A 24501-nucleotide genomic window follows, 5' to 3' on the forward strand; every position below is an offset into this window, starting at 1 on the left:
ACCAAAAAAAGTAAACATGTGGCTCTACATCAGTTACAATAATATAAAATTGATTTAGAGAGAAAAAAACCATTGTCAGGGACTAGGACCCTAAGCTTTGTCTTACTCAAATGGGAGGTCATGGGAAATTTGTGGGTCACTCTAATTTAGTCAATATTTACTTAGCATGCCCTTGGGCAAGCACTTGGAAAAAGAAGCAAATATCATAGCCTTTGTGCTAAAAAATTTCTTCAAAGTGCCCCTAAGGTGATAGAGAAGATATGAAAAGCAAGAATACAAGTGTTAGAGGTAGCTAAAGCCAGAATAAAGTCATCTAGAAAGTGGCAGTTTTTGTGTGTTTTTTTTTTTGAGGGGGCTATCTGTCTCCCAAGCAGTGCTCAAATGAACCTATATCCCCCCATAATCAGGCAGTATGGTTCAATGATAGGGCTAGTGGTGCATAGCTAGTTAAATTTAGGAGTGCTGGGCTATACCACTGGGGCTGTACCCATAGTATAGTGCTCTGGGGGGGGGGGGAGCTATGCAGCACTGGGGATCAAACTCAGATCCCATAAGCCTCTTACCCCTCAGCTACCTCTCTTGCCCAAGGCCACAGTTCTAATAAGATGCACCAAGGTCTCCTGGAAGAACTCAAGACCTATTCAAGGGCTCAATCAGGTAAAAAAGGTTTTCTTTTCTTTGGGGGGGGGGTACACTGGAGATGCTCAGAGCTTACTCCTGGTCTGTACTCAGAGATCACTCCTGGCAGAGCTCAGGGAATTAATAGCGTGCCAGGGTCAAACTAAACTGTTCAAGGCAAGCACCCTGCTCGGTGTATTAACTCTCTGGCAAGATTAAAAATTATTTCAGGGGGGTGAGGAGTGGTGGCCCAGGTGGAAGGGTGTTTGCCTTGCATGTGCTAACGTAGAGAGGACTGAGATTTGAGTCTGGTCTTTGCCTTTCATGTGGCTGATCTGGGTTCAATATGTAGTATCCCACATGGTTCCTCAGAGCACTGCCAGGAATGACCCCTAAGCCAAGAGTAACCCTGAGCACCAGTGGGTGTAGCCCAACATCCCCAAACCCTGATTTCATCAAAGACTAATGCCTCGTTCATTGTATTGATATACACTATATAGTACAAAAGCAATAATAGGTGAAACTACTGGTACATTAGCATGGATCCAAGTGGTGATATCAAACTGTACTGCCACAAGATTGCAGTAAAAGTAAAATAAAATAGTAACAAGGCAAGGTAAGTTTTTCTTAAGAATGTCTTTAATAAAGTAACAGAATAGCTTTACAAAAATCTCCCTTTGGCCACACATCTTTTTAATATTCTAGGTAATAAAATGGTTAGGATACAATATAGTAGGTCGTCTCCAGGAAAAACATTGTGTGTACTTTGATGATTTGCATTACAAACCATATAACATCCCATAGAACACTATATGTCAAAGAACAATCCATCATAGCTGACCATTAATCAAAACGAACAAAGCGAATCAGCCAATTCAACGAACACCACTAACAGTATTTATTAACCAATACTGATTAATTCAAGGTCATCGCAATGACCCAAAAGACCAAAATGAAAAAATATCTGAATTCTCCTGGCTCCCCACTTTGCCTCTGCCATCATTCATTCTCTTCCACTCTGGCTTCCCTCCTGTCATAGTGACTGCTCGGCGGGGCTCAGTCTGTTTTCGCAAGGACTCACCCTCCGCAGAATCCCTTTACTGACATCGCCAAACCCGCACTGTTTTGATGCTTGATGGCTCGGGGAAAGGATGCTGTCCTTACCGTTCCGGTCCGGTTCAAATTGCTGCTGAGAGGGGCCGAAGAGATAGCATGAAGGTAGGGCGTTTGCCTTGCATGCAGAAGGACGGTGGTTCGAATCCCGGCATCCCATATGGTCCCCCGAGTCTGCTGGGGGCGATTTCTGAGCATAGAGCCAGGAGTAACCTCTGAGCAATGTGGGTGTGGCCCCCAAACAAAAACAAAACAAAACAAAACAAAAAAGAACTTTCGGGAGGAAAGTGGCCTGTTCGGTACCCGGGGAGTAGGGTGTGGATGGAGGCGTTCGGCTCTGGGACGAGAACTGGGCGTCGGAAATTTGTGAATGAACCCGAATGCGAAGCCACGCCCACAACCACGCCCACCCGGCTGCCATCGATCGATCACTCGGCGCTCGACCCCGCTCCGTGGGGCCTGGACGGCCCATCGACCCGCTCGGCCGTCGTGCGCCTGCGCCTTGGGGCTGTCAGTGGCCGGCGGCGTGCGGCGCGCTGGGACAGTTTCCGGACACCTGGAGCTGAGCGGGCCGCGACCTGCTTGCAGGTGGAGGGTGAGCCGCGCGCGGGACCCCCCGAACCCCGCAGTGAACGGAGGGAGAAGGGTGGGTGGGGGAGACCCAGAGGGGATGCCGAGCCCAGAATCTTCCTTTCTGCTCGAGTGTTCCTGAACCGATCGCGGAGCCAGGTGGAGGAATGAGGGAGCTTGGAAGGAGGATTAAAAGCTCTCTGAGGCTCCCTGGTGGAGAAACCAAGTTTTGGGGAGGGGAACCCCCACACCCGGGACCTGACGCCCGCCAGCTGGCTGTGAGCGTCCCTGCTTTTTCTTTAGCAAGCGCTTCATTCATTCCTGCTGCCTGATTTCAGTAGTTGAGGTGCAGGGCAGTATACTAGACTCAAAGCAGTAGCTACTACAAACATAAGATGATCTGCTTTTGGGGTCCCACTTGGGGAGAGCTGGGACGGAGGCGTGTCTGGGATGCTCAGAGCATCTAAGAGGTGAGAGGCTTGGTTGTTGCACAGTGGCCCTGGTACCCTGATTTGTTAATTAAGTTCATGTTTATCCCCGGCTGGCCTCCCATCCTGGCCCATGCATGCCCTTCTGCACACATCCATCCAGCTTGGCAGTGTTATGCGTGGTGGTGGGTGAGGGTCCCAGATGCTCGATTCACTCTCACTGCCTGAGCGCCTGGCATCAAATGGGTGTGGGCTCTACCACGGGATGGTTGCTAGGATGCAGGGATCCCACAAATATGGACATTTATTATAAACATTGTGCAACCAAATACTTAAAGACAGCTCTCGTGTGTGCAAGGAGGTAAGTGGGAGCACGAGAGGGGAAAGAAACAGTTTTTCATCAAGTGATGAAACAGGCTGGGAAGTCTTTTCAGGTCCAAGCCTGGTCAGTCATCAACTGAGGCTTCACAGTTTAATAAGTGGTTGCTTGCTAGGCATCAGAGGAAGGTAGCAAGACCATCAATATTCTAGAATTAGGGCCCGGAGAGATAGTACAATGGCGTTTGCCTTGCAAGCAGCCGATCCAGGACCAAAGGTGGTTGGTTCGAATCCCGGTGTCCCATATGGTCCCCCGTGCCTGCCAGGAGCTATTTCTGAGCAGACAGCCAGGAGTAACCCCTGAGCAACGCCGGGGTGGCCCAAAACCCAAAAAAAATAAAAAATAAAAAAAAATATTCTAGAATTATCCTTCAGATGGTTTCTGTTGGCACAGGGATTCTTTCTAAAGAACGATCATTTATGGGGCCAGAGCTGTAGTAAAGTGAGTAGGATGTTTGCCTTGCATGCAACCGAAGCAGATTCAATCCTCAGCATCCCATATTGGTTCCCCGGGGTATCACCAGGAGTGATCCCTGAAAGTAATGCTAGGATTAACACCTGAGTATTGCTGACTTTGGCCCAAAATCCAAAAAAAAAAAAAAAAAGTTAATAAAAAATTAAAAATGATCATTTATATAATGCCTACCTAGGATTGGATTATTTTGTGTCCTTTGTATAGTTAATTTGCCTTAGTTGCCATGCTAATTTAGGGTTGAGCTAGAATTCTAATCCAGACAGGCTAGCTGTGGGATCTGTGAATTTAATCAGGAGGCTCCCTTCTAGAATTTGAGGATGTAGAGTGTTTGTTAGATCCCTAGTAAGATCCAGAACTTACACTCGGGACCGGAGAGATAGCCCAGTGGTGTTTGCCTTGCCAGCAGCCGATCCAGGACCTAATGTGGTTGGTTCGAATCCCGGCGTTGCATATGGTCCCCCGTGCCTGCCAGGAGCTATTTCTGAGCAGATAGCCAGGAGTAACCCCTGAGCACCTCCAGGTGTGTCCCCCAAAACAAAACAAAAACAAAAACAGAACTTACACTCGAGTCTTTTGACTCTTAGGGTGCTAGTGCTCTTACTATAATAGCATCAAATAGGATGGGAATTCGGTAGTACCAAATTGAAGTTTGGGGTAGTTTTTTTATTTTTTTGTTTTGCTTTTTGTTTTTTTGGGCCACACCCGGTGACGCTCAAGGCTATGTGCTCAAAAATCGCTCCTGGCTTGGGGGACCATATCAGACGCTGGGGGATCAAACCATGGTCTGTCCTAGGCTAGCAAGTGCAAGGCAGATGCCTTATTGCTTGCGCCACTGCTCTGGCCCCAAATTGAAGTTGAATTCCAATCCAAGGCAATACTTTTTCATTATCCTGCTTTGGGAAGTGAAAATGGCCTTATTTTGAAGTTGTTAAAGTTGTATCGGACCTTCACTTTGTGCTTTGGGTGAACTGTTTTGTTTTTTGTTTTTTGGCTTGGCTTGGTTTTGGAGTTCAGGGTTTACTTCTGGCTCTGCACTCAGGGATCACTACTGGTGGTGCTATGAGGACCATATGGTGGCAGAAATTAAATTTAGTCAGCCTTGTGCCAGGCAAGCACCTTACCTGCTATGCTATTGCTCTGGCCTCTGTAGTTTAAATATTGATGGGAAGGGCCAAAGAGATAGCACAGCAGTAGGGTGTTTGCCTTGCACGTGGCCTACATGAGACAGACCTGGGTTTGATTCCTGACATCCCATATGTCCCTCCGCCCAAGCATGTCAGGAGGGATTTCTGAGCACAGATCCAGGAGTAACCCCTGAGTACCACTGGATGTGGCCCAAAAAACCACAAATAAATATAGATGGGAGACACAAAATCTTTACTACAGTATGGTAAATAATGGGACATTATTTGACAATTTGAAAAAAATTTTTTTCTGAATATTGTATTGACATTTGTATTTAAACGAATATCATTTATTATAAGCCAAGGAGTACTTTTATATTTTTTAAAATATGGAACGCTTCACAAATTTGCGTGTCATTCTTGCGCAGTGGCCATGCTAATCTTCTCTATCATTCCAATTTTAGTATATGTGCTGCCGAAGCGAGCACAGTACTTTCATTTTCTTCTTATTTTTTATTTTTTTGGTTTTTGGGTCACACATGTCAGCGCTCAGGGGTTACTCCTGGCTCTGCACTCAGAAATTGCTCCTGGCAGGCTCAGGGGACCATATGGGATGCCAGAATTCAAACCACCATCCTTCTACATGCAAGGCAAACACCTTACCTCCATGCTATCTCTCTGGCCCCGTACTTTCATTTTTTAAATGCTGGTAATCAAATTCATGTAAGATATGCATTTCGCCATATCCTGCCTGATCCAAACTACTTTTATTTTATTATTATTTTTGTTTGTTTTGGGGGCTATACCTGGTGATGCTCAGGACTTATAACTAGTTCTGCCCTTAGAACTTAACTTATTCCTGGTAGTCTCAGGGTGTCATATGTGGTTCAGGGATAGAACCCAGGTCAGCTGCTTGCAAAGCAAATCACTGATTTGTTCAGAAATCACTCTTGGCAGGCTGGGGGATCATATGGGATGCTGGAGATCGAATCTGGGTCTGTTCTGGGTTGACCGAGTGCAAGGCAAACATCCTACCACTATGCTATTTCTGCGGCCTCTGCTTAAGTACTTTTCAATTTTTTTTTGGCCACACCCTGCGCTACTCAGGGGTTAATCTTGGCTCTTGGCTCAGAAACCACTCCTGGCAGGCTGGGGGCAGAGGGTGGGGGAGACTGGACCATATGGGATACCAAGGATCGAACCTGGTCTGTCCTGTGTTGGCCGCATGCAAGTCAAATCCCCTACTACTGTGCTATCACTCCAGTCCTTTATGTATTTGTTGTTGTTGTTGTTGTTGTTGTTGTTGTTTTGGTTTTTTTGGGTCACACCAGCAGCGCTCAGGGGTTCCTCCTGGTTCTATGCTCAGAAATGGCAGGCTTGGGGGACCATATGGGATGTTGGGATTTGAACCACCGTCCTTCTGCGCCTAAGGCAAAGGCCTTACTGCTGTGCTATCTCTCCGGCCTCCATTTATGGGTTTATGCTCTTTTGCTGAACCTCTGCTCTGTAGTAGCTTCTGTAAAGTGATTCTTTTGAAAGTCAACCAGGTTGATTTCTTATCCTGAGTTTGAAGAACTATATTAAATTGGCTGTTTTTGTAACTGACCTGAAAATCTAGGTGCAGGTATGAGCCTACATTTGTGTTTATAATAATATTCTTTATGGTTGGAAGTAGTGTAGACTGGAGCAGGTGACTGCATTATTTGAGTAATATTAAGTCATTTCAGACTTTCGAGAGACCCACTATGCTTGTTTTTTGTTATTCTATTCAGAAGGTTATTTTTCTTTTGGGGGGAATGGAAGGAGGCTAGGACAACACTCAGCAATGTTCAGGGGTTACTCCTGACTCTGCCCTCAGGAATCACCCCTGGCAGTGCTCAGGGAACCATATGGGATGCTGGTGATTGAACCCAGATTAGTCTCATGCAAATGCCCTACTCACTGTACTATATCTCTGGCCCTTAGTCTGAAGTTTTTTTTTTGTTTTTTTTTTTTTTGATGTTGCTTTCTTGTTTTCATTTTTTGCCACACCGGCAATGCCTAGGGTTACTCCTGGCTCAGCATTCAGGAATCATTCCTGGCAGGCATGGGAGACCATCTAGGCCCTAGATTCTAGGGTGTTGGGGATTGAATTCAAGTCATTCTGTGCAAGGCAGGCATCCTAACTGCAGTGCTATTGCTCTGATCTCAGTCAGAAGTTTCAAAAAAATTGTTTCAAAGACAAAGAACTCACATAACAGAAGTCCACTTGTTTAACTTCTTCAAGAGTCAGTTCAAGCATTAATTTCCTGTACAATCTTCCTTATCTTTTGTTTTTGGGGGGGTTTATACCCGGTGACGCTCAGGGGTTACTCCTGGCTATACGCATGGCTCCTGGGGCCGGAGAGATAGCATGAAGGTAGGGCATTTGCCTTGCATGCAGAAGGACAGTGGTTTGAATCCTGGCATCCCATATGGTTCCCCGAGCCTGCCAGGAGTGATTTCTGACTGTAGAGCCAGGAGTAACCCCTGAGTGCTGCTGGGTGTGACCCAAAAACCAAAAAAAAAAAAAAAAAAAGAAAGAAAGAAATAGCTCCTGGCTTGGGGGACCATATGGGACACTGGGGGATCGCTTGCACCACTGCTCCAGCTCCAATTTTCCTTATCTTTTCTAAGGAAGATAACTGTTACCTTTACTATTATCTTCTCAAGTGTACAGCATATTAGAAATATCCTTGCCATGGTTGTAATGAATTTTGAAATGTCCTGAGTTTTTCTGTGTAATTTCAAGAGCCTCAAAAAGGCAAAGGCAAGATTCTTTTTTCTTCCATCCTGTTCCCCAGGGTAGAGATGAGAGTAGGTATTGGTGATTAAGGGGATATGATAAAGGTGAAGGTTAAGCATCACTGGAGTGGATGAACCTTTTCATTTTAGACAAATTAGCGGGAAAGTCTTTAGGCCAGCTACCAGTGCTGCTGAAGTCTGCTAATGGTGGGGAAAAAAGAGGGATGCATTTCCAGGTTCAAACTTATATCCTGAGTGTGCAAGACATGCTACTTTCTCCCTTGTGTGAATGAACCTTTCTATTCTGGTTATTGGAGTTGGAAGTGATGCATTTGACATCCATGTGATCTATGTAAAAATAGGCTAGTGTGGGCCCGGAGAGATAGCACAGCGGCGTTTGCCTTGCAAGCAGCCGATCCAGGACCAAAGGTGGTTGGTTCGAATCCCGGTGTCCCATATGGTCCCCTGTGCCTGCCAGGAGCTATTTCTGAGCAGACAGCCAGGAGTAACCCTTAAGCACTGCCGGGTATGGCCCAAAAACCGAAAAAAAAAAAATAGGCTAGTGTATGTGCTTTGATTTTGCTTTTAATTTTATTTAGGCACTGTGGTTTAAAATACTGTTAAAAAAGATAGCATGGCTGGGAGCCTTGATAGGCTCCCAGCCATCCCCTCTTCTGCCCTCGGCCTCCAGGCCTTCTGGGGTGGCAGCCCAGGCGGCCAGACAAGGTGGGTGTCGGGGGTCCCAGCTGGATGGGGTCCCAAGCTTTCCCCGCCCTTCCCTCAGCTCTAGGGAGGGAAGGGCACAGGGTGTAGGGCGGGCAGATCCTGGCTTCCGGCTCTCTCTCGATCCTCTCTTGAGCTGGAGGCTAGCTCTAGCCTGCATGGGGTTGGGGGAGACCCCATGTGGAAGGCCTTCTCCCTAACTTGGGTACACTGGGAGCCTTGATAGGCTCCCAGCCTTCCCCTCTTCTGCCCCCGGCCTCCAGGCCTTCTGGGGTGGCAGCCCAGGCGGCCAGAAATGGTTGGTCCTACCTTGGGGTTTGCTGAGATTTGCTCGGTTGCGCTGTTTGTCACTGGCAATTTCTTACCACTCAGCATATGAAAACCTTGCACTGCTTGTATTAAGAGTATTTCTTATCTTTATGTTATGTTTTGCGTATCCAGAATGTCCATCTTGTATTCTGCCCTTTCCCACATCCCTTCAAAGCTCATTTTTACTCCTTAACTCTCTCACCCGCCCCAAGCATCACTAACCCACATTACTCTTTTTAACTTCAGTATTGCACAATCCTAATCACAGACCAAAGCCATGCATTGTGTGTAACAACCCGAACTGTTTCAAAAGACATAAAATGGACACATATGTCTTTAGAATATTTTGTGTTTTTCCCTGACAACTATAAGTCTTACTAAATATTCTCTTATACAGTGACTATTCTTTTTTTTTTTTTTTTTTTTTGGTTTTTGGGCCACACCCGGTAATGCTCAGGGGTTACTCCTGGCTATGTGCTCAGAAGTTGCTCCTGGCTTGGGGGACCATATGGGACACCGGGGGATTGAACCGCGGGTCCGTCCAAGGCTAACGCAGGCAAGGCAGGCACCTTACCTTTAGCGCCACCGCCTGGCCCCTACAGTGACTATTCTAACCACTTTTTATCTTCTCTTTATGAGCTGTTCAACAAGGAATTTTGGTGAAAGAGTCCCCCAGTTTAATGCTTATGATTGAACCATGTCATAGGGATTATTGGACTTGTTTTTATGTTCCCCATATGCACCAATAACGCCACGTGGCATTACTCCTTTTTTGCATAGGCACATTAAAATGAGAAAATACTATACATACAAATAAGATCCTATCTAATAGAGATTGGAATACACAAATCTTGTAGTGCAAAGGGACCTTACACCCTGAACATTGACATAATGACCTGGCACAGGGCTCCGAAGAAAGGGCATTTTCCATTCACCCCTGAACCAGGGAAACCATCCACGACACATCCAGGTTTTTCTGTAACACCACCTGGAAGCAATCCTCTACCATGGAAGACCCTACCACTGCTCAGACATCGACCTGCTCAAAAGAGACTTCCCTTAACACTAAGAAGACTTACCAACAACGACCTGTTTACAGGACAGGGCTTCCTGCATTGCCCTTTAATGGTGAGGTGAAACGAGAGGACACTCCACATTCTGACTTCAATGTAGGATATGCAGATTCCAGGATCTTTAATACAGAAACATGATATCAACAACAGAGACTGTGTGAAAAGTGTGTTGGCACTACGGACAATGTCTTGGATTGGACGATCTAACTTGCCTGGAGCCTAGAGTTGGTCTTATGCCAGGAAACTTCAGGGGTAGGGTCTCTTTGTATTTAAGCCAAGGTTATTCCTTTCCATGTCTCTCATATTTTGGTGGGCCTATGCAAACAACAATTGCCACTCTACCACCATTTTTACTGTGCTCCTTTGACTCTAATCCTTAAAAAAAAAAAAAAACACTTAAAATTTGAGGTTAACTTATGCTAATATGCATGTACATGGAAATGTAAAAAATACTATGCCTCTAATGTTTAAGGAGTTATGTAAGTTTTATGGCTTTAGATTGCCTTGTGTGTTGTTAAGAAATATTATAATGTGTTACAATCTGGGGACTTGAGGGACAAAGTAACTGTACATGGATTCTGTTTTATTTATCTTAATGTTCTTTGGCTGAAAGTTCAAAGTTAAGATAACAGCAAGGGGACTTCTTCTGAGAATTATGTTATGGGTGATTGTCCTTCCACTGTAACTTTACCTTGTCTTCTTTCTTTGTATCTTTGTTCTCATAATTAAAAATTAAAAAAATTAAAAAAAAGGGGCCGGAGAGATAGCATGGAGGTAGGGAGTTTGCCTTTCATGCAGGAGGTCATCGGTTCGAATCCCGGCGTCCCATATGGTCCCCCGTGCCTGCCAGGAGCAATTTCTGAGCCTGGAGCCAGGAATAACCCCTGAGCACTGCCGGGTGTGACCAAAAAAAAAAAAAAAATTAAAAAAAAGATAGCATGGAGGTAAGGCATTTGCCTTGCATGCAGAAGGACAGTGGTTCGGATCCTGGCATGCCAGATAGTCCCCCATGCCTGCCAGGGGTGATTTCTGATCGTAGAGCCAGAAGTAATCCCTGAACAATGCTAGGTGTGACCCCCCCCCCTCAAAAAAAATACTATAATGCTAGAATTTTCTTTGCAATTAATCATTTTTCTTTGTGCTTGCAGTGTGCAAAGATGGAATTTCAAGCAGTAGTGATGGCGGTTGGAGGAGGATCTCGAATGACAGACCTGACTTCCAGCATTCCCAAACCTCTGCTTCCGGTTGGAAACAAACCTTTAATTTGGTACCCGTTGAACCTGCTTGAGCGCGTTGGATTTGAAGGTGATCTGTGGCAATTAGATGTCCTCATAAAACTTCCAGGGTGTTTGATCCCATTTTTGTATCAGATTTGTGAGGCTGAGACTGGATAAATGAAAAAAGGCTAAGACCTAGTGTTGGACTAGAAACTGATCTCTTTAAATTAGGAGCGTTAGCATAATCTTGCTGTATGACAAAAGTTGAAAAAGAAAGCACTGTTTCGAAGCCAGTCTCTGCAAGAATTCACAGTGTACCTTTCCAAATACCAGAAGAAAACAGTAAATATTCAGGTGCCTTATTGTCAAATTTTACTGAGAAACTATATGTATTGGGTAATAAACACTGGAAAACGGAATTGAAATGGTGAACCAGGCTCTGAATTCTAGAATCTTAAAGTTTAGATCCTAAAGTAGAGAGGGTTGGAACCTTAGTACAGTGGGTAGGATGCTTACTTTGCATGTAGCCGACCCAGGTTCAGTTCCTGGCCTCTTGTATGGTCCTTCAAGCCCCCCAGCAGTGATTCCTAAGTACAGAGTCAGGAGTAAACCCCGAACACTACTGGGAGTGGCCTAACCCCCCCAAAAGAATTATTTTTATTTATTTATTTATTTATTTATTTATTTTTTCTTGTGTGTGGTTTTTGGGTCACACCCGGCAGTGCTCAGGGGTTATTCCTGGCTCCAGGCTCAGAAATTGCTCCTGGCAGGCACGGGGGACCATATGGGGCATCAGGATTTGAACCGATGACCTTCTGCATGAAAGGCAAACGCCTTACCTCCATGCTATCTCTCCGGCCCCGTATTTTTTAAGTTTTTTTTTGTTTTTGTTTTTTGGGTCACACCTGGCAGCGCTCGGGGTTACTCCTGGCTCTATGCTCAGAAGTAGCTTCTGGCAGACTCAGGGGACCATATGGGACGCTGGGATTCGAACTACTGACCTTCTGCATGCAAGGCAAACGCCTTACCTTCATGCTATTTCTCCAGTCCCCAAAAAAGAATTATTACAGAGAAACACATATAAATATATTATCATTGTATAATGTATTAAATATAGCACATTATCAACATTTGGAAATAACTGAAGTTGCCCTTCTTTAAAAAATATACATGTTTGCTTGTTTTGGGGGCCAAACCCATAAGCCCTGAGGGGTTATTCCTGGCTATAAGTTCAGAAACCACTCCTGGTAGACTCAGGAGGACATATGGGATACTGGAATGGAACCCAGGTGGCCCTACCTGCTGTACATCTATCACTCCAGCTTCTGCCTTTTTATTTTTGTTTGTTTTTGATTGTTGTGGTTAGTTTGGTTTTGTTTTTAGATCTTACCTGCTAGTGATTATAGCTTCTTCTCTCACTCTGCACTCGGGGATCTCTCTAGATAGGCTAAAGGAACATATGAGATGCCAGGTATCTAATTCAAGTCAACTACAAGCAAGGCAAACACCTTACCCGCTGTACTCTCACTCTGCTATGGAAGTTGCCTTCTCTACCTGAGGGATTCAAGAATGGCTTCAGATATAACAGATGGTTTCTGTTGGCATAGTAGGTTTTCTGTCTAAAAACTGATCATTATGGAGCTAGAGTGATAGCACCTTGCAAAGGCCAATTCAGGTTTGATTGTGGGCATCCCATATTGTCCCCCATGTTCACCAGGAGTGTTCCCTGGGTGCAGAGCCAGGAAAAAGCCCTGAGCACCACTGGGTGTGGCTTCCTCTCTACCTCTCCACCCTGCAAATAAAAGGACTTATTTCAAGTATAAGAACTACCTCCCTGGAACCGGATTGATAGTACAGCAGGTAGGTGCTTGTCTTGCATGCACTGACCCAGGTTTGATCCCTGCATCCCATATGGTTCCCCCATGTACCACCAGGAACCCTTGAGCATCACCAAATGTGACCCAAAATGAAAATAAACAAATAAAAGAATTGCCTTCGTGAAACAGACCCATTAATATTTCTATGCAGTAGTGTATATTAGCATTTCCCAACCTTAGCTGTATGGCCCTCTGCAAACTTCTAAGATATTACCTGGGACCACAGGTGAAAATTGTATAACTGGAGAACCATGACACAAAACTAGGGTGTTAGTAGGATGGGAATCACAGGAAGCAAACCAGGTCAGAGTGCCATAGTTGGACAAAAATTGAGAAATACTGGTCAAGAGGCCAGAGACGTAAGTGGGCAGGGTACTTACCTAGCACTGGGCTGACCTAAGTTCAGTCCCCAGTACCAGATAGGGTCCCCTCAGTCCCACCAGAAGTGATCTCAGCATAAAGTAGGAAGTAAGCCCTGTGCACTACTGATTGTGTGTACACACACAAATACACACACACGCACTCGTGCATAAAGAAAGAAATACTGGTCAATATGCCATTCCTGTGTCTTGTTTTGTTGTGTGTTGAGAATTGAAGTCAGAGCCTCAGATATGTAACCTACCACTGAACTGTATCCCTACCTATGACATTACTATTGAGACATGATTTTTTTGTTTACTAATGGTTTCAACTTTGATACATCTTTTTTGTTTGTTTTTGTGAGGGTTTTATTTTTGTTTTTGGTTTTTGGGCCACACCCAGTGATGCTCAGGGGTTACTCCTGGCTATACGCTCAGAAATTGTTCCGGGGGGGGATCATATGGGACGCTGGGGATCCAACCAGGTATGTCCTGGATCTGCTGCATGTAAGGCAAACACCCTATGGCTGTGCTATTGCACCAGCCCCTTTGTGAAGTTTTTTGGTGTGCCTTTTGTTGTTTTTTATTTGAAAAGGCCACACTCGGTGGCACTCAGGGACTACTCTAGCTCTGTGCTCAGAAATTACTCATGGCAGGCTTAGGAGACCATATGGGATGCTAGTGATCAAATCTTGGTTGACTGCATGCAAGGTAAATGCTCTACCCGCTGTGCTATTGCTCTGGTCCTAATGTTTATTATTTTTTTCAATTTGGGACCATATCTAGCAGAGCTTGGGTCTACTAGCTTAATGCTAGTACTGGCAGTGCTCAGAAACTATAGAGTGCCAGGGAGCAAACCTGAGCCACCCATATGCAAAGCAATTGCTCTAGATCTCTAAATTATCTCCTGGAAGAAATGTTTTAAAAGAGAGGGTTTTGTTCTTGTTGTTGTTTGTTTCGTTTTGGTTTTAGATCTCAGTTACAGAAGGACATATCTTTTTTTTTTTGTTTGTTTGTTTTTGGGCCACACCCGTTTGACGCTCAGGGGTTACTCCTGGCTAAGCGCTCAGAAATCGCCCCTGGCTTGGGGGGACCATATGGGACGCCGGGGGATCGAACCGCGGTCCTTCCTTGGCTAGCGCTTGCAAGGCAGACACCTTACCTCCAGCGCCACCTACCCGGCCCCAGAAGGACATATCTTGATGCTTTTTAAAATACTTTGCTTTTAGGCCAGAGCAATAGAACAGCAGGTAGGGTGTTTGTCTTGCACATGGCCAACCTGGGTTCAATCCCTAGCACCCAATCTGGTCCCCTAAGCCCTGGAGGAATGATTCCTGAGCATAGAGCAAAGAATTATCCCTGAGCACTGCTGGATGTTCTTTTGCCCCACCCCAGCTGGTTTGTATTTACTCTGTATTGTTCATGATTTTTCAGGGTATATCATAATCTTGTCCTTTCTTTTCTTTTCTCAATTTTTATTTATTTATTGGTTTTGGGGCCACACCTAGCAATGCTTAGGAGTTACTCTTGGCTCTGTGCTCAGAAATTGCTCCTGGCAAGCTCGGGGGACCATACGGAATGCCAGGAATTAAACCCGGTCCATCCCGGGGTGGCGGCATGCAAGGCAAATGCCTTACCGCTGTGGTATTTCTCTGGCCCCAAATTTTTTATCTCTATGCAAAAGAACTGTCATACATTTAAAGTTTCACCTTACACTCTTTTCTATCTAAAACGACCTCTTCACCAAATGGGAATATTATCTTTTCTTTGAAACTCAGTGGTATTAATCACTCTGTCTTTTATGCTTATTTTGGTTTGTTTTTGAGCCACATCTAGTGGTATTTAGTGTTACTCCTGGCTCTACATTCAGGAATTACTCCTGGTGGGCTTGGGGGACTCTCTGAGGTGCCAGGAATTGAATTTGGGTCAGAGATGTACAAGGCAAGTGCCCTACCTGCTCTACTACCTCTCCAGTCGGTCTTTTATTCTTCCGTCACACTTTTTCTAGTTCTTTTTTGGGGGGAGGGGTGGGGGTCACACCGGCGGCGGCGCTCAGAGGTTACTCTTGGCTCTGCACTCAGGAATCACTTCTGGCAGGCTCAGGAGACCATAAATGATGCTGGGGATCGAACCCAGGTCGGTCTCATGCAAGGCAAATGCTCTACCACCGCTATCCCTCTGGCGCCTCTAGTTCAATGAAGACCTGTTTTTGCCATGGTTAGTGGCATGGAGGCTCATTCCCCTGAGAGCAGATTTTGCATCTGATTCAGCTTTGCATCACCAGCTTTTCCCATGCATTATGTCCTAAGAAAATTTTGGTTGGACCTGAGTTTAGCCAGGCCATCTTCATTTCTTCATGGTCTTTCTTAATCATTCCCATGTCCAAATTTCTCCATATTAATATCTAAATTTCTTAAGAATAGGAACCATGTTGAGTTCATTTAGGAGTTTCCAATGACTGTTTGTTCTTTATTAAATATATATTTTTCATTGTGTAAATAAATGAGTTAGAGACTCAGTCTGGAAGGACTCAATATTGTGACTTAGTGGTCTAACACGTGCCTTCCAGGCATGAAGCTACAAATTTGATGCCTGGCACTTCTCCACATCATGAAATATGGACACAAGTAGTAACATTTGGGAGTCTTAGCCACAACAAATGTGACTTCTGGGCATATCAACAATAGTAAGGGAGAAGGGAAGGGAAATCTTTCTATTGTTTTGTTTTGTTTTATTTTTTGGTCCACTGCCGGCAGCACTCAGGGGTTACTTCTGACTCTGTACTCAGAAATCACTCCTGACAGACTTAGGGGACCATATGAAATGGTAGGGATCGAATCCAAGTCGGCAGCATGCAAGGCAAATGCTCTATCCACTGTACTATCACTCCTGCCTGGGAAAATCTTTTGTTTGTTTAAAAAAAATTTTTTGGCCTACACTCAGTAGTGCTGATGCAGGGCAAGTAATGTATGAATATGCTGTTGCTCCGGTCCCAGGGGAGGAAATTTTAATTAATATTAAAAAAATCAAGGTAGGGGGCCGGAGAGATAGCATGGAGGTAAGGCGTTTGCCTCTCATGCAGGAGGTCATCGGTTCGAATCCCGGCGTCCCATATATGGTCCTCCCGTGCCTGCCAGGAGCAATTTCTGAGCCTGGAGCCAGGAATAACCCCTGAGCACTGCCGGGTGTGACCCAAAAACCACAAAAAAAAAAAAAAAAAAAAAAAAAAAAAAAAAAAAAATCAAGGTAGGAAACCCAAATACAACCATGTATGTAATAAAGTTGGTTAAATAAAAAAATTAAGTAGGAAGAAGAATAAAGAAGATAAAAGGAAGGATTATTGGTAAATGATTTGACAAAGAGGTGGCAAGGAAGAGAAGAAAGTAGGAAAAAAAAAAGGAACCAGAGAGATACTTTAGAGGATAGGGCACTTGCCTTTCATGTGACTCACCTAGGTTTGATCCCTGATATTCTTATGGTATGTACCCTCAGCCCTCCAGGAGTGATTTTTGAGCACAGAGCCAGGAGTCAGCATTGAGCACAGCTGGATATATCAAGAAAGAAAGGATGGATAACCTTGAAAGAGATATCATTGTAACTTGGAGCACTATCATGGAAAAAGTAGAAATTATACTATTTTAGAAATGCTAACATTGATCTTCAGACATTAGCAGCATATTATTTGGGTATGCAATAAATTATAATGCATACCCAAACTTCATGATAACAATCCAAAGTTTTCTATCTTTGGCTGATAGCTACATAGATAAGGTACCCCTTGCTAGGATTCATTGTGATCCTCAGGAAAACACTTACTATAGGAAATAATGACAGCTCTTTGTAGTGAAAGGAGATTTTAGATGTGATTCATCTTGTATATGCTCTGATGAATGCTCTTCTGATAGCAGAAATAACTTGTACTGAGTCATTAATATGAATAATACAGACTTTAGTTTTATCTCAGATCATGTATTCACTAGTTCTGCTACTAGTTGTATGGCTGAACAAAGTTACTGCAAGATATCTTCGCCGTTATCTTGGCTGGGTATTTGTGAATCCAAGAACAGTCCCCAGAATGAGAAATTACTTCCCATCCCCTTGTCCCCTTTCGGGGGAAGACCTTGGTAATATTTATCCGCAGCAAGTAATAATCCACACAGACAAGAACGATAGGGTTTAAAAGATCGGGCAAGGAGAGCCAGAGAATCCTCCTGCAGCCAGCAGCTTTTCACAGAAGGACCCCTCACTCCTGTCCCTCAAGCTATTTATTGCCAACTCCACAGCGCCCCACCTGGAAGGGTTAGGTGGGGCAAAAGTCACAGAACAATCCTAAGGAAACACTTTTATATACAATTCCAAGAATCATCTTATGGAAACTTTTTCGCTTTCATTCAAATTTTCTCACTTGTAAAATGTGTTTGCTCTACTAATTGAGAGAATGCAAGTAAACTACATTGAGAAGGCTTGATAGTAATAATTGATACTGATACAAAAGGCAGAGTAGGGCCGGAGCGGTGCAGCAGGTGGTAGGGCATTTACCTTGCACGTGCTAACCTAGGACGGATATAATCCTAGGATATGGATGGATATCATCAGGGGCAATTTCTGAACACATAGCCAGGAATAGCCCCTGAGTGTCACCAAAAAGCAAAAAATAAAATAAAATAAAATAAAATAAAGAAGAACAAATGATAGACTAAATCTAATTGAAATAACAAGGCCATTATACAAATGATGAAAGTTTTGCCATTATTTTCTTTTTTATTCTTTTGTGCTATAGAGGTCATTGTCATTACAACCAGAGATGTCCAAAAGGCGCTAAGTGCAGAACTGAAGATGAAAATGAAGACAGATATTGTGTGTATTTCTGATGAAGCTGACATGGGAACTGCAGATTCTCTGCGCCACATATATCCAAAACTTAAGGTGAGAACCATTTCCTGACTTTGATAGTTTACTTTTATTTATTTATTTTTGTTGTTGTTGTTTTTGTTTTTGAGCCACAATCGGTGACACTCAGGGGTTACTCCTGGCTGTGTGCTCAGAAATCGCTCCTGGCTTGGGGGACCATATGGGACGTCAGGGGATTGAACCTCGGTCTGTCCAAGGTTAGTGCGTGCAAGGCAAATGCACCACCGCTCTGGCCCCACTTTGATAGTTTATTAAATAAGATAACATTTTACTGCTTTTTTTCAGCACAGTACATTTTATAGTTGCCATTTTCCTAGCATGTTCCAGTTTACAGTTTCTTTTGGATGGGAGGGGTGGGGGAGTTCAGGGACACTCATCAATCAGTGTTCTCAGCTCCTGTCTTGAAGAACTGGACTTAGTCCAGGTGGTGCTCAGGGAACCAATCTAGGCTGTGCTGGGATTGAACCCAGGCCTGCTTACAGAGCACATGCTCCTTGAGCTCTCTCTCTCCAGTCCTATATCATTGCTTTAAAAGACCTGTGGGCCAGACAGATAGTACAGGGTTTAATATGATTGCCCTTCATGCATCTGACCCTGATTTGATCCATGATGATCCCAAATACTATGTGTAGCCCATACATGCCCCCACCTTAAGTATATTTTTGAATCACATTCTTTGAACAGCCTATGTGCTCTCAACTACTTTTCAGTTTGATTATTAGTGAAGATTTAGATGTTCACAGTTGTCAAGTCACTGAGTTTCCAATATTCTGAGTAATAATAGTTCATCTTTATAAAAAGATACGCCTTCTATATTAAAAGATCTGTGAACAAGCATAATGAATGTGTGATGATAGAAATGAGTTGACTCTGTAATGAGAAGTTCATTACAAAGTATACAAATTTGCAAAAATTCCACTCCCTTTTGCAGTATAAAAGTCCTAGCAGGTCTGGACTGGATGTATAGTCTGGCCATTTCATTTGCACCTGGCAGTGCTCAAGGGTTACTCCTGACTCTGCCCTCAGAAGTCACTCCCGGCAGGTTTGATGGACTATGTGAGGTGCTGGGAATTGAATCCGGGTTGGCCATGCACAATGCAAATGCCCTACTTACTGTGCTATTGCTGCAGTCCCTTTACTTTTTCTCTTTGAGAAAGTACCCCACCACCACCACCACTCATTCTCCCATCAGCTCTGGAACTTCTTCACCATTGTTCTAGAGTTCCATTCTCTTTCTGGCATTGGGTATCCTGGTTATTTGCCATAGTTTCTTATTTCTTGGTTTATTCCTCAATTTCAGGACAGTTCAACTCTTAGGGATTACTCCTGGCTCTGTGCTCAGAAATCGCTCCTTGTAGGCTTGGGGGACCAAATGGGATGCTGGGATTCGAACCAATGTTGGTCCTGGATCAGCCACTTGCAAGGCAAAATACCCTACCGCTGTGCTATTTCTCTGGCTTCAATTTTTTGTTTGTTTGTTTATATAACATTTTTTAATTCTTCTGCCATAAAGTATATTTATTTAATATTACAAATATGACAGCTAGTTGACCATTTTAAAAATCAGCATTTCAGTATTATTTTAATATTTTTATTAAATGGAACTCATCTTAGGTAAAGAGGTTTTACTCATTACTTTCTTTGCCAAAGAATTAGATAGTAATCAGAAAAGTTATGTCTTTATTTTTTTTTAATTTTTTTTGTTTTGTTTTGTTTTTGGGTCACACCCAGCAGTGCTCAGGGGTTACTCCTGGCTCTACGCTCAGAAATCGCTCCTGGCACGCTCAGGGGACCATATGGGACGCCGGGATTTGAACCACTGACCTGCATGAGAGGCAAACACCTTACCTCTATGCTATATCTCCGGCCCCATTTTTTTAAATTTTTTATTTTTAATTATGAGAACAAAGATGCAAAGAAAGAGGACAAGGTAAAGTTACAGTGGAAGGACAATCACCCATAAACAGAATTCTCAGTATATATAACATATTTATTTAAAAACCATGATTACAAGTATGATTGTAGTAGGGTTTCAGTCATAACAGAATATCCCCCTTCACCAGTGCAACATTCCCACCACCAATGCAAGTTTTTTTGGGAGAGCCACACCCAGTGATGCTCAGGGTTACTCCTGGCTATGCGCTCCTGAAATCGCTCCTGGCCTGGGACTCTGGAGGATTGAACCGTGGTATGTCCTAGGTCAGCCACGTGCAAGGCAAACATCCTACCACTGTGCCACCGCTTTGGCCCCAACCAATGCAGTTTTTAATTTAATTCTCCAATTACATTCTGAAGGAGCTAAAATCTGTTTCTGTACTTTACAGAGAAAAATGGAACTCAAGGAAGGGAGGGAAGAAGAGAGGGAGGGAGGGAGGGAGGGAGGGAGGAAAGAAAGAAGGAAGGAAGGTAGGCAGGAGGGAGGAAAGAAAGAAGGAAGGAAGGTAGGCAGGAAGGAAGGAAAGAAAGAAAGGAAGGAAGGGTGGAAGAAGGAAGGAAAGGAGGGAGGGATGAAGGAAAGAAAGGAAGGAGGGATGGAGAAAGGAAGGAAAGGAAGGAGGGATGGAAGAAGGAAGGAAAGGAAAGAAGGAAGGAAGGAAGGAAGGAAGGAAGGAAGGAAGGAAGGAAGGAAGGAAGGAAGGAAGGAAAGAAGTAGGAAGGAAGGAAGGCTCACAAAACTTTGGTTACATGCTTCAAGTTCTATTGGAAAGAAAGACCACAGATTAGATACTAAAGACATAGTAGATACATTTTAGTAATCAAATAATAATAGAATAAAGTTAATAGAATAAAGTTTGCTGAGTAGAGCTTGATGGCACCTATCTCAGTGGAAACGTATTTTTTTATTTGACTGTGCAGTAGTGCAATGGGTTAGGGGGTGTAATTTTTTTTAAGTTAGCTAAAAGAGTACTATGCGCCCTCTAGAGGAACATTTGGGAAACTACTTGGATGAACTGATGGTGTGAGAATGAAAGCTCCAGATTGGCACTTCATAATTGAGTCGTTTTTAGGGAGCCCTTCCTAGCAATGTACTATCTTTGGCTCACTAATTGAGTCTTCTAGAAAGAATAGAAATTTGTGATAGTGGGGAATAAAAAAGCATGTATATTCCTTCTGAAGAGGTAGAAATAAGTAGGACTTGTTTGAGAGCCGGAGTAATAGTACAGTGAGTAGGTCATTGCCTGACATGCAGGTGACTTGGGTTAGCTCCTTGTCATTCCATATAGTTCCTTGAGCCTGACAGGAGAGATTCCTGTGTACATAGCCAGGAGGAAGCCTTGAGCATAGCCAGGTGTAGCCCCAAAACAAACAAAAAATAATAGGATTTATTCCCACTAAATATATCTTGATAAAAAAAAAGCATGAACGTGCTTATAGATTCTATTTTTTTTCTTATAGCAGTTGAAAAATTGCTTAAAAATATCCCCAGAGATATACTAGCTTTGACCCAATCTCCTCTACTTCCTATCCCCTCCCCCCCAACTAGTTACCTGTCTACATATGTGGTTTTAACCCACTTATAAAGAGCTAGAGTTTGAGGGTCAGAGTAATGGTACAGTGGATAAGATGCTTACTTTGCACATGGTCAACCTGGGTTCAGTCCCCAGTACTCCATATGGTCCCACAAGACCCCTGAGCATTGCTGGTTGTGGCCTTAAAAAGCAAATCAATGGGGGAGGCAGTGAGGTGGCGCTAGAGGTAAGGTGTCTGCCTTCAAGCACTAGCCAAGGAAGGACCGCGGTTCGATCCCCCGGCGTTCCATATGGTCCCCTAAGCCAGGGACAATTTCTGAGCGCTAGGCCAGGAGTAATCCCTGAGCATCAAACAGGTATGGCCCGGAAAAAAAAAAAAAAAAAAAGGCAAATCAAGGGGCCGGAGAGATAGCACAGCAATAAGGCATTTGCCTTAGACACAGAAGGACGGTGGTTTGAATCTCAGCATAACATATGGTCCCCCTAGCCTGCCAGGAGCAATTTCTGAGCGTGGAGCCAGGAGTGACCCCTGAGCACAGCCGGATATAATGCAAAAAACAAAAAAACAAACAAACAAAAAAAAACAAATCAAAACAAAAAACTAGGGTTTGAAATACATATCTTATATTGCAAGTCTCATGGATTCTCTTATGGTGGGGAGCACACAGGAGGCACTTCAGTTACTCCTGGCTCCACACTCAGAAATTACTCCTGGCAGACTCAGGGGATCATATGGAATACTGGGAATTGAACCCAGGTTGGCTACATGCAAGGCAAATACCCTCCTTGCTGTTCTATCACTCTGACACCCTGCTTTTTTTAACAAATAATTTCTCCAATTGAACCACTGTAAGATACAAAGTTGTTCATGATTAAATTTCAATCATGCAATATCCAGCAATCATTCCTTCACCAATGCACATTTTTCACCACAATGTCCCAGTTTCTCTTCCCCTTTGCCTTCTCCTCTGCCTGCCTCTATGTGGTAGACGTTTCTCTCTCTCTCTCTCTCTTTCCTCTTATCACTCTCTTCTCTCTCCTCTTAGACACTGGTTTGCAGTTTCAGCACCCAGTTCTTGTTCATTGTGATCATTTCCCAACCATCACTGTCATAGTGGTCCCTTTTCTGCTTAACTACACTCCACTATTTGTGGCAAGTTTTTTGTTTTTTTTTAACCATGAAATGGTCCTCCTCAGAAATTGCTCCTGGCAGGCTAGGGGGACCATATGTGTTGCTGGGATTCGAACCACTGTTCTTCTGTGTCTAAGGCAAATGCCTTACCACTGTGCTATCTTTCTGGCCCCTTGGTCCCTTGTCTCTATTGTCTCTAATATTATTTTATTTTATTATTTTTTTTTTTTTTTTGGTTTTTGGGCCACACCCGGTAACGCTCAGGGGTTACTCCTGGCTATGCGCTCAGAAGTCGCTCCTGGCTTGGGGGACCATATGGGACGCCGAGGGATCGAACCGCGGTCCGTCTCCTAGGCTAGCGCAGGTAAGGCAGGCACCTTACCTCCAGCGCCACCGCCCGGCCCCTATTTTTTTTTTAAGGTTTTTTTTTTTTTGTTTTGTTTTGTTTTTTTTTCGGGCCACACCCGTTTGATGCTCAGGGGTTACTCCTGGCTAAGCGCTCAGAAATTGCCCCTGGCTTGGGGGGACCATATGGGACGCCATGGGATTAAACTGCGGTCCTTCCTAGGCTTGCGCTTGCAAGGCAGACACCTTACCTCTAGCGCCACCTCGCCGGCCCCTAATATTCTTTTTATTTTTTTTTTTATATCCCACAAATGAGTGGGATCATTCTGTCTTTCCCTTTGATTCATTCCACTCAACACAATACTCCCTATATAAGTAAACTTCATTACTTCATTTTTTTTCTTACAGCTGCATAATATTTCATTATGTAGATAAATATATCACAGTTCCCTTATTCACTCATCTGTTCTCAGGTACATGGATTATTTTCAGATTCTGGCATTGTGAATAGTGCTGCAATGAACATAGGAGTGCAGAGGACTTTTCTGTATTGTGTTTTTGGGTTTGTAGGGTATAGTATATTTTTTGGGGGGTATAGTATATTCTAGAAGTGGTATTGCTGGCTCATGTGGAAGCTCAACTTCTAGTTTTTTTAGGAATATTATGGATTCTTAGTTTAGAGATTCCAGAGATAATAGTGTTTTATTTAATCTAGACAGAAATCTTTCTTAGTCCTCAGGCAAGCCCATTTACCCTCTGCCTCAGTTTCATAGTCAGCAAAATGGGGATAATGATACCAACACTGTTGTTTAAGGTTTCGTTATTTAAGTCCTTTGATGTAGGAAAAGTACTATTGTTATATGTCTTATGAAATACCTAACATGCTACAACAAAGAATAAAACTATGCAGATGAAATTTCCCCTCCCAGAAACAGCTTGTTAGATTGAGCCTGTGCTATTTTTAAATGCTTAAAACCTAAATGCAGGTTATTTTCAATCGAGTGTTTGATGTGTTTATCAAATTACAAATCTCTGTCATTCTTTCATAGAAATATTCATTTTGCCCAGGGATTTGTTTTTGGCAGCTTTCTTTATGCTTGAAAAGAATTGAATACAGTTTTGTCAAGGGGAAGATCTGAGAACTTGGTCTCGACTTGCCTAAAGACTTTTTTAAGTGTCAACTTTCCTTACAACTGTTTTGGTGGGCTGTGGTTGCCTATGAGGGCTTCAGCGTATATCTGAGCATGCCCTCTTTGATTTCACCCTCTTCCCATCTCTTTGTTATTGCATTGATGAGGTTCACACATTCAGCTCCAGTTTCACACGCTGAGTTACATATGCTGGTGATCACATTTGGTGCAGCCTCAGGGATCACATGTAGGACAGTGCTGAGGATCAAACTCATGCCCACAGGCAGACACTCTACAACCGAGCTGTGTTCCTGCCTTCTTGGCAATGGCCAGGCAATAAATAAAAAGCTCAGAGTTATGGCAGAATAAATTGCACAAGGGAATTTTGAAAAATTTACCCCCAGGAATTTCAATGGAACTCCTCTTGACCATATTAATCTGGCAATGTATTCACAAGTTTAAAATGTATTCATATCTTACCTGGTT

The 24501-nt window shown here is 43.6% G+C and overlaps 1 protein-coding gene and 1 non-coding gene across 2 annotated transcripts in view; one reads left to right on the forward strand and one right to left on the reverse strand.

The window, feature by feature from the left end:
- Positions 1 to 2281: 2281 nt before the first annotated feature.
- The window catches only part of EIF2B3 (eukaryotic translation initiation factor 2B subunit gamma), a 122207-nt gene continuing 99987 nt past the window's right edge, over positions 2282 to 24501 (forward strand). Inside the window, exons 1-3 of the mRNA XM_049774842.1 lie at positions 2282 to 2326; positions 10723 to 10879; positions 17808 to 17953. Coding sequence (XP_049630799.1) covers positions 10732 to 10879; positions 17808 to 17953 — 294 coding nt within the window. The 5' untranslated portion in view covers positions 2282 to 2326; positions 10723 to 10731. The remainder of the gene's footprint in view (positions 2327 to 10722; positions 10880 to 17807; positions 17954 to 24501) is intronic.
- Positions 5090 to 5194, reverse strand: LOC126013143 (U6 spliceosomal RNA). The gene has a single exon (XR_007497473.1). It is a non-coding gene; the product is annotated as a U6 spliceosomal RNA (small nuclear RNA).

The sequence above is a fragment of the Suncus etruscus genome, chromosome 6, assembly GCF_024139225.1.
Source record: "Suncus etruscus isolate mSunEtr1 chromosome 6, mSunEtr1.pri.cur, whole genome shotgun sequence".
Lineage (NCBI taxonomy): Eukaryota > Metazoa > Chordata > Mammalia > Eulipotyphla > Soricidae > Suncus > Suncus etruscus.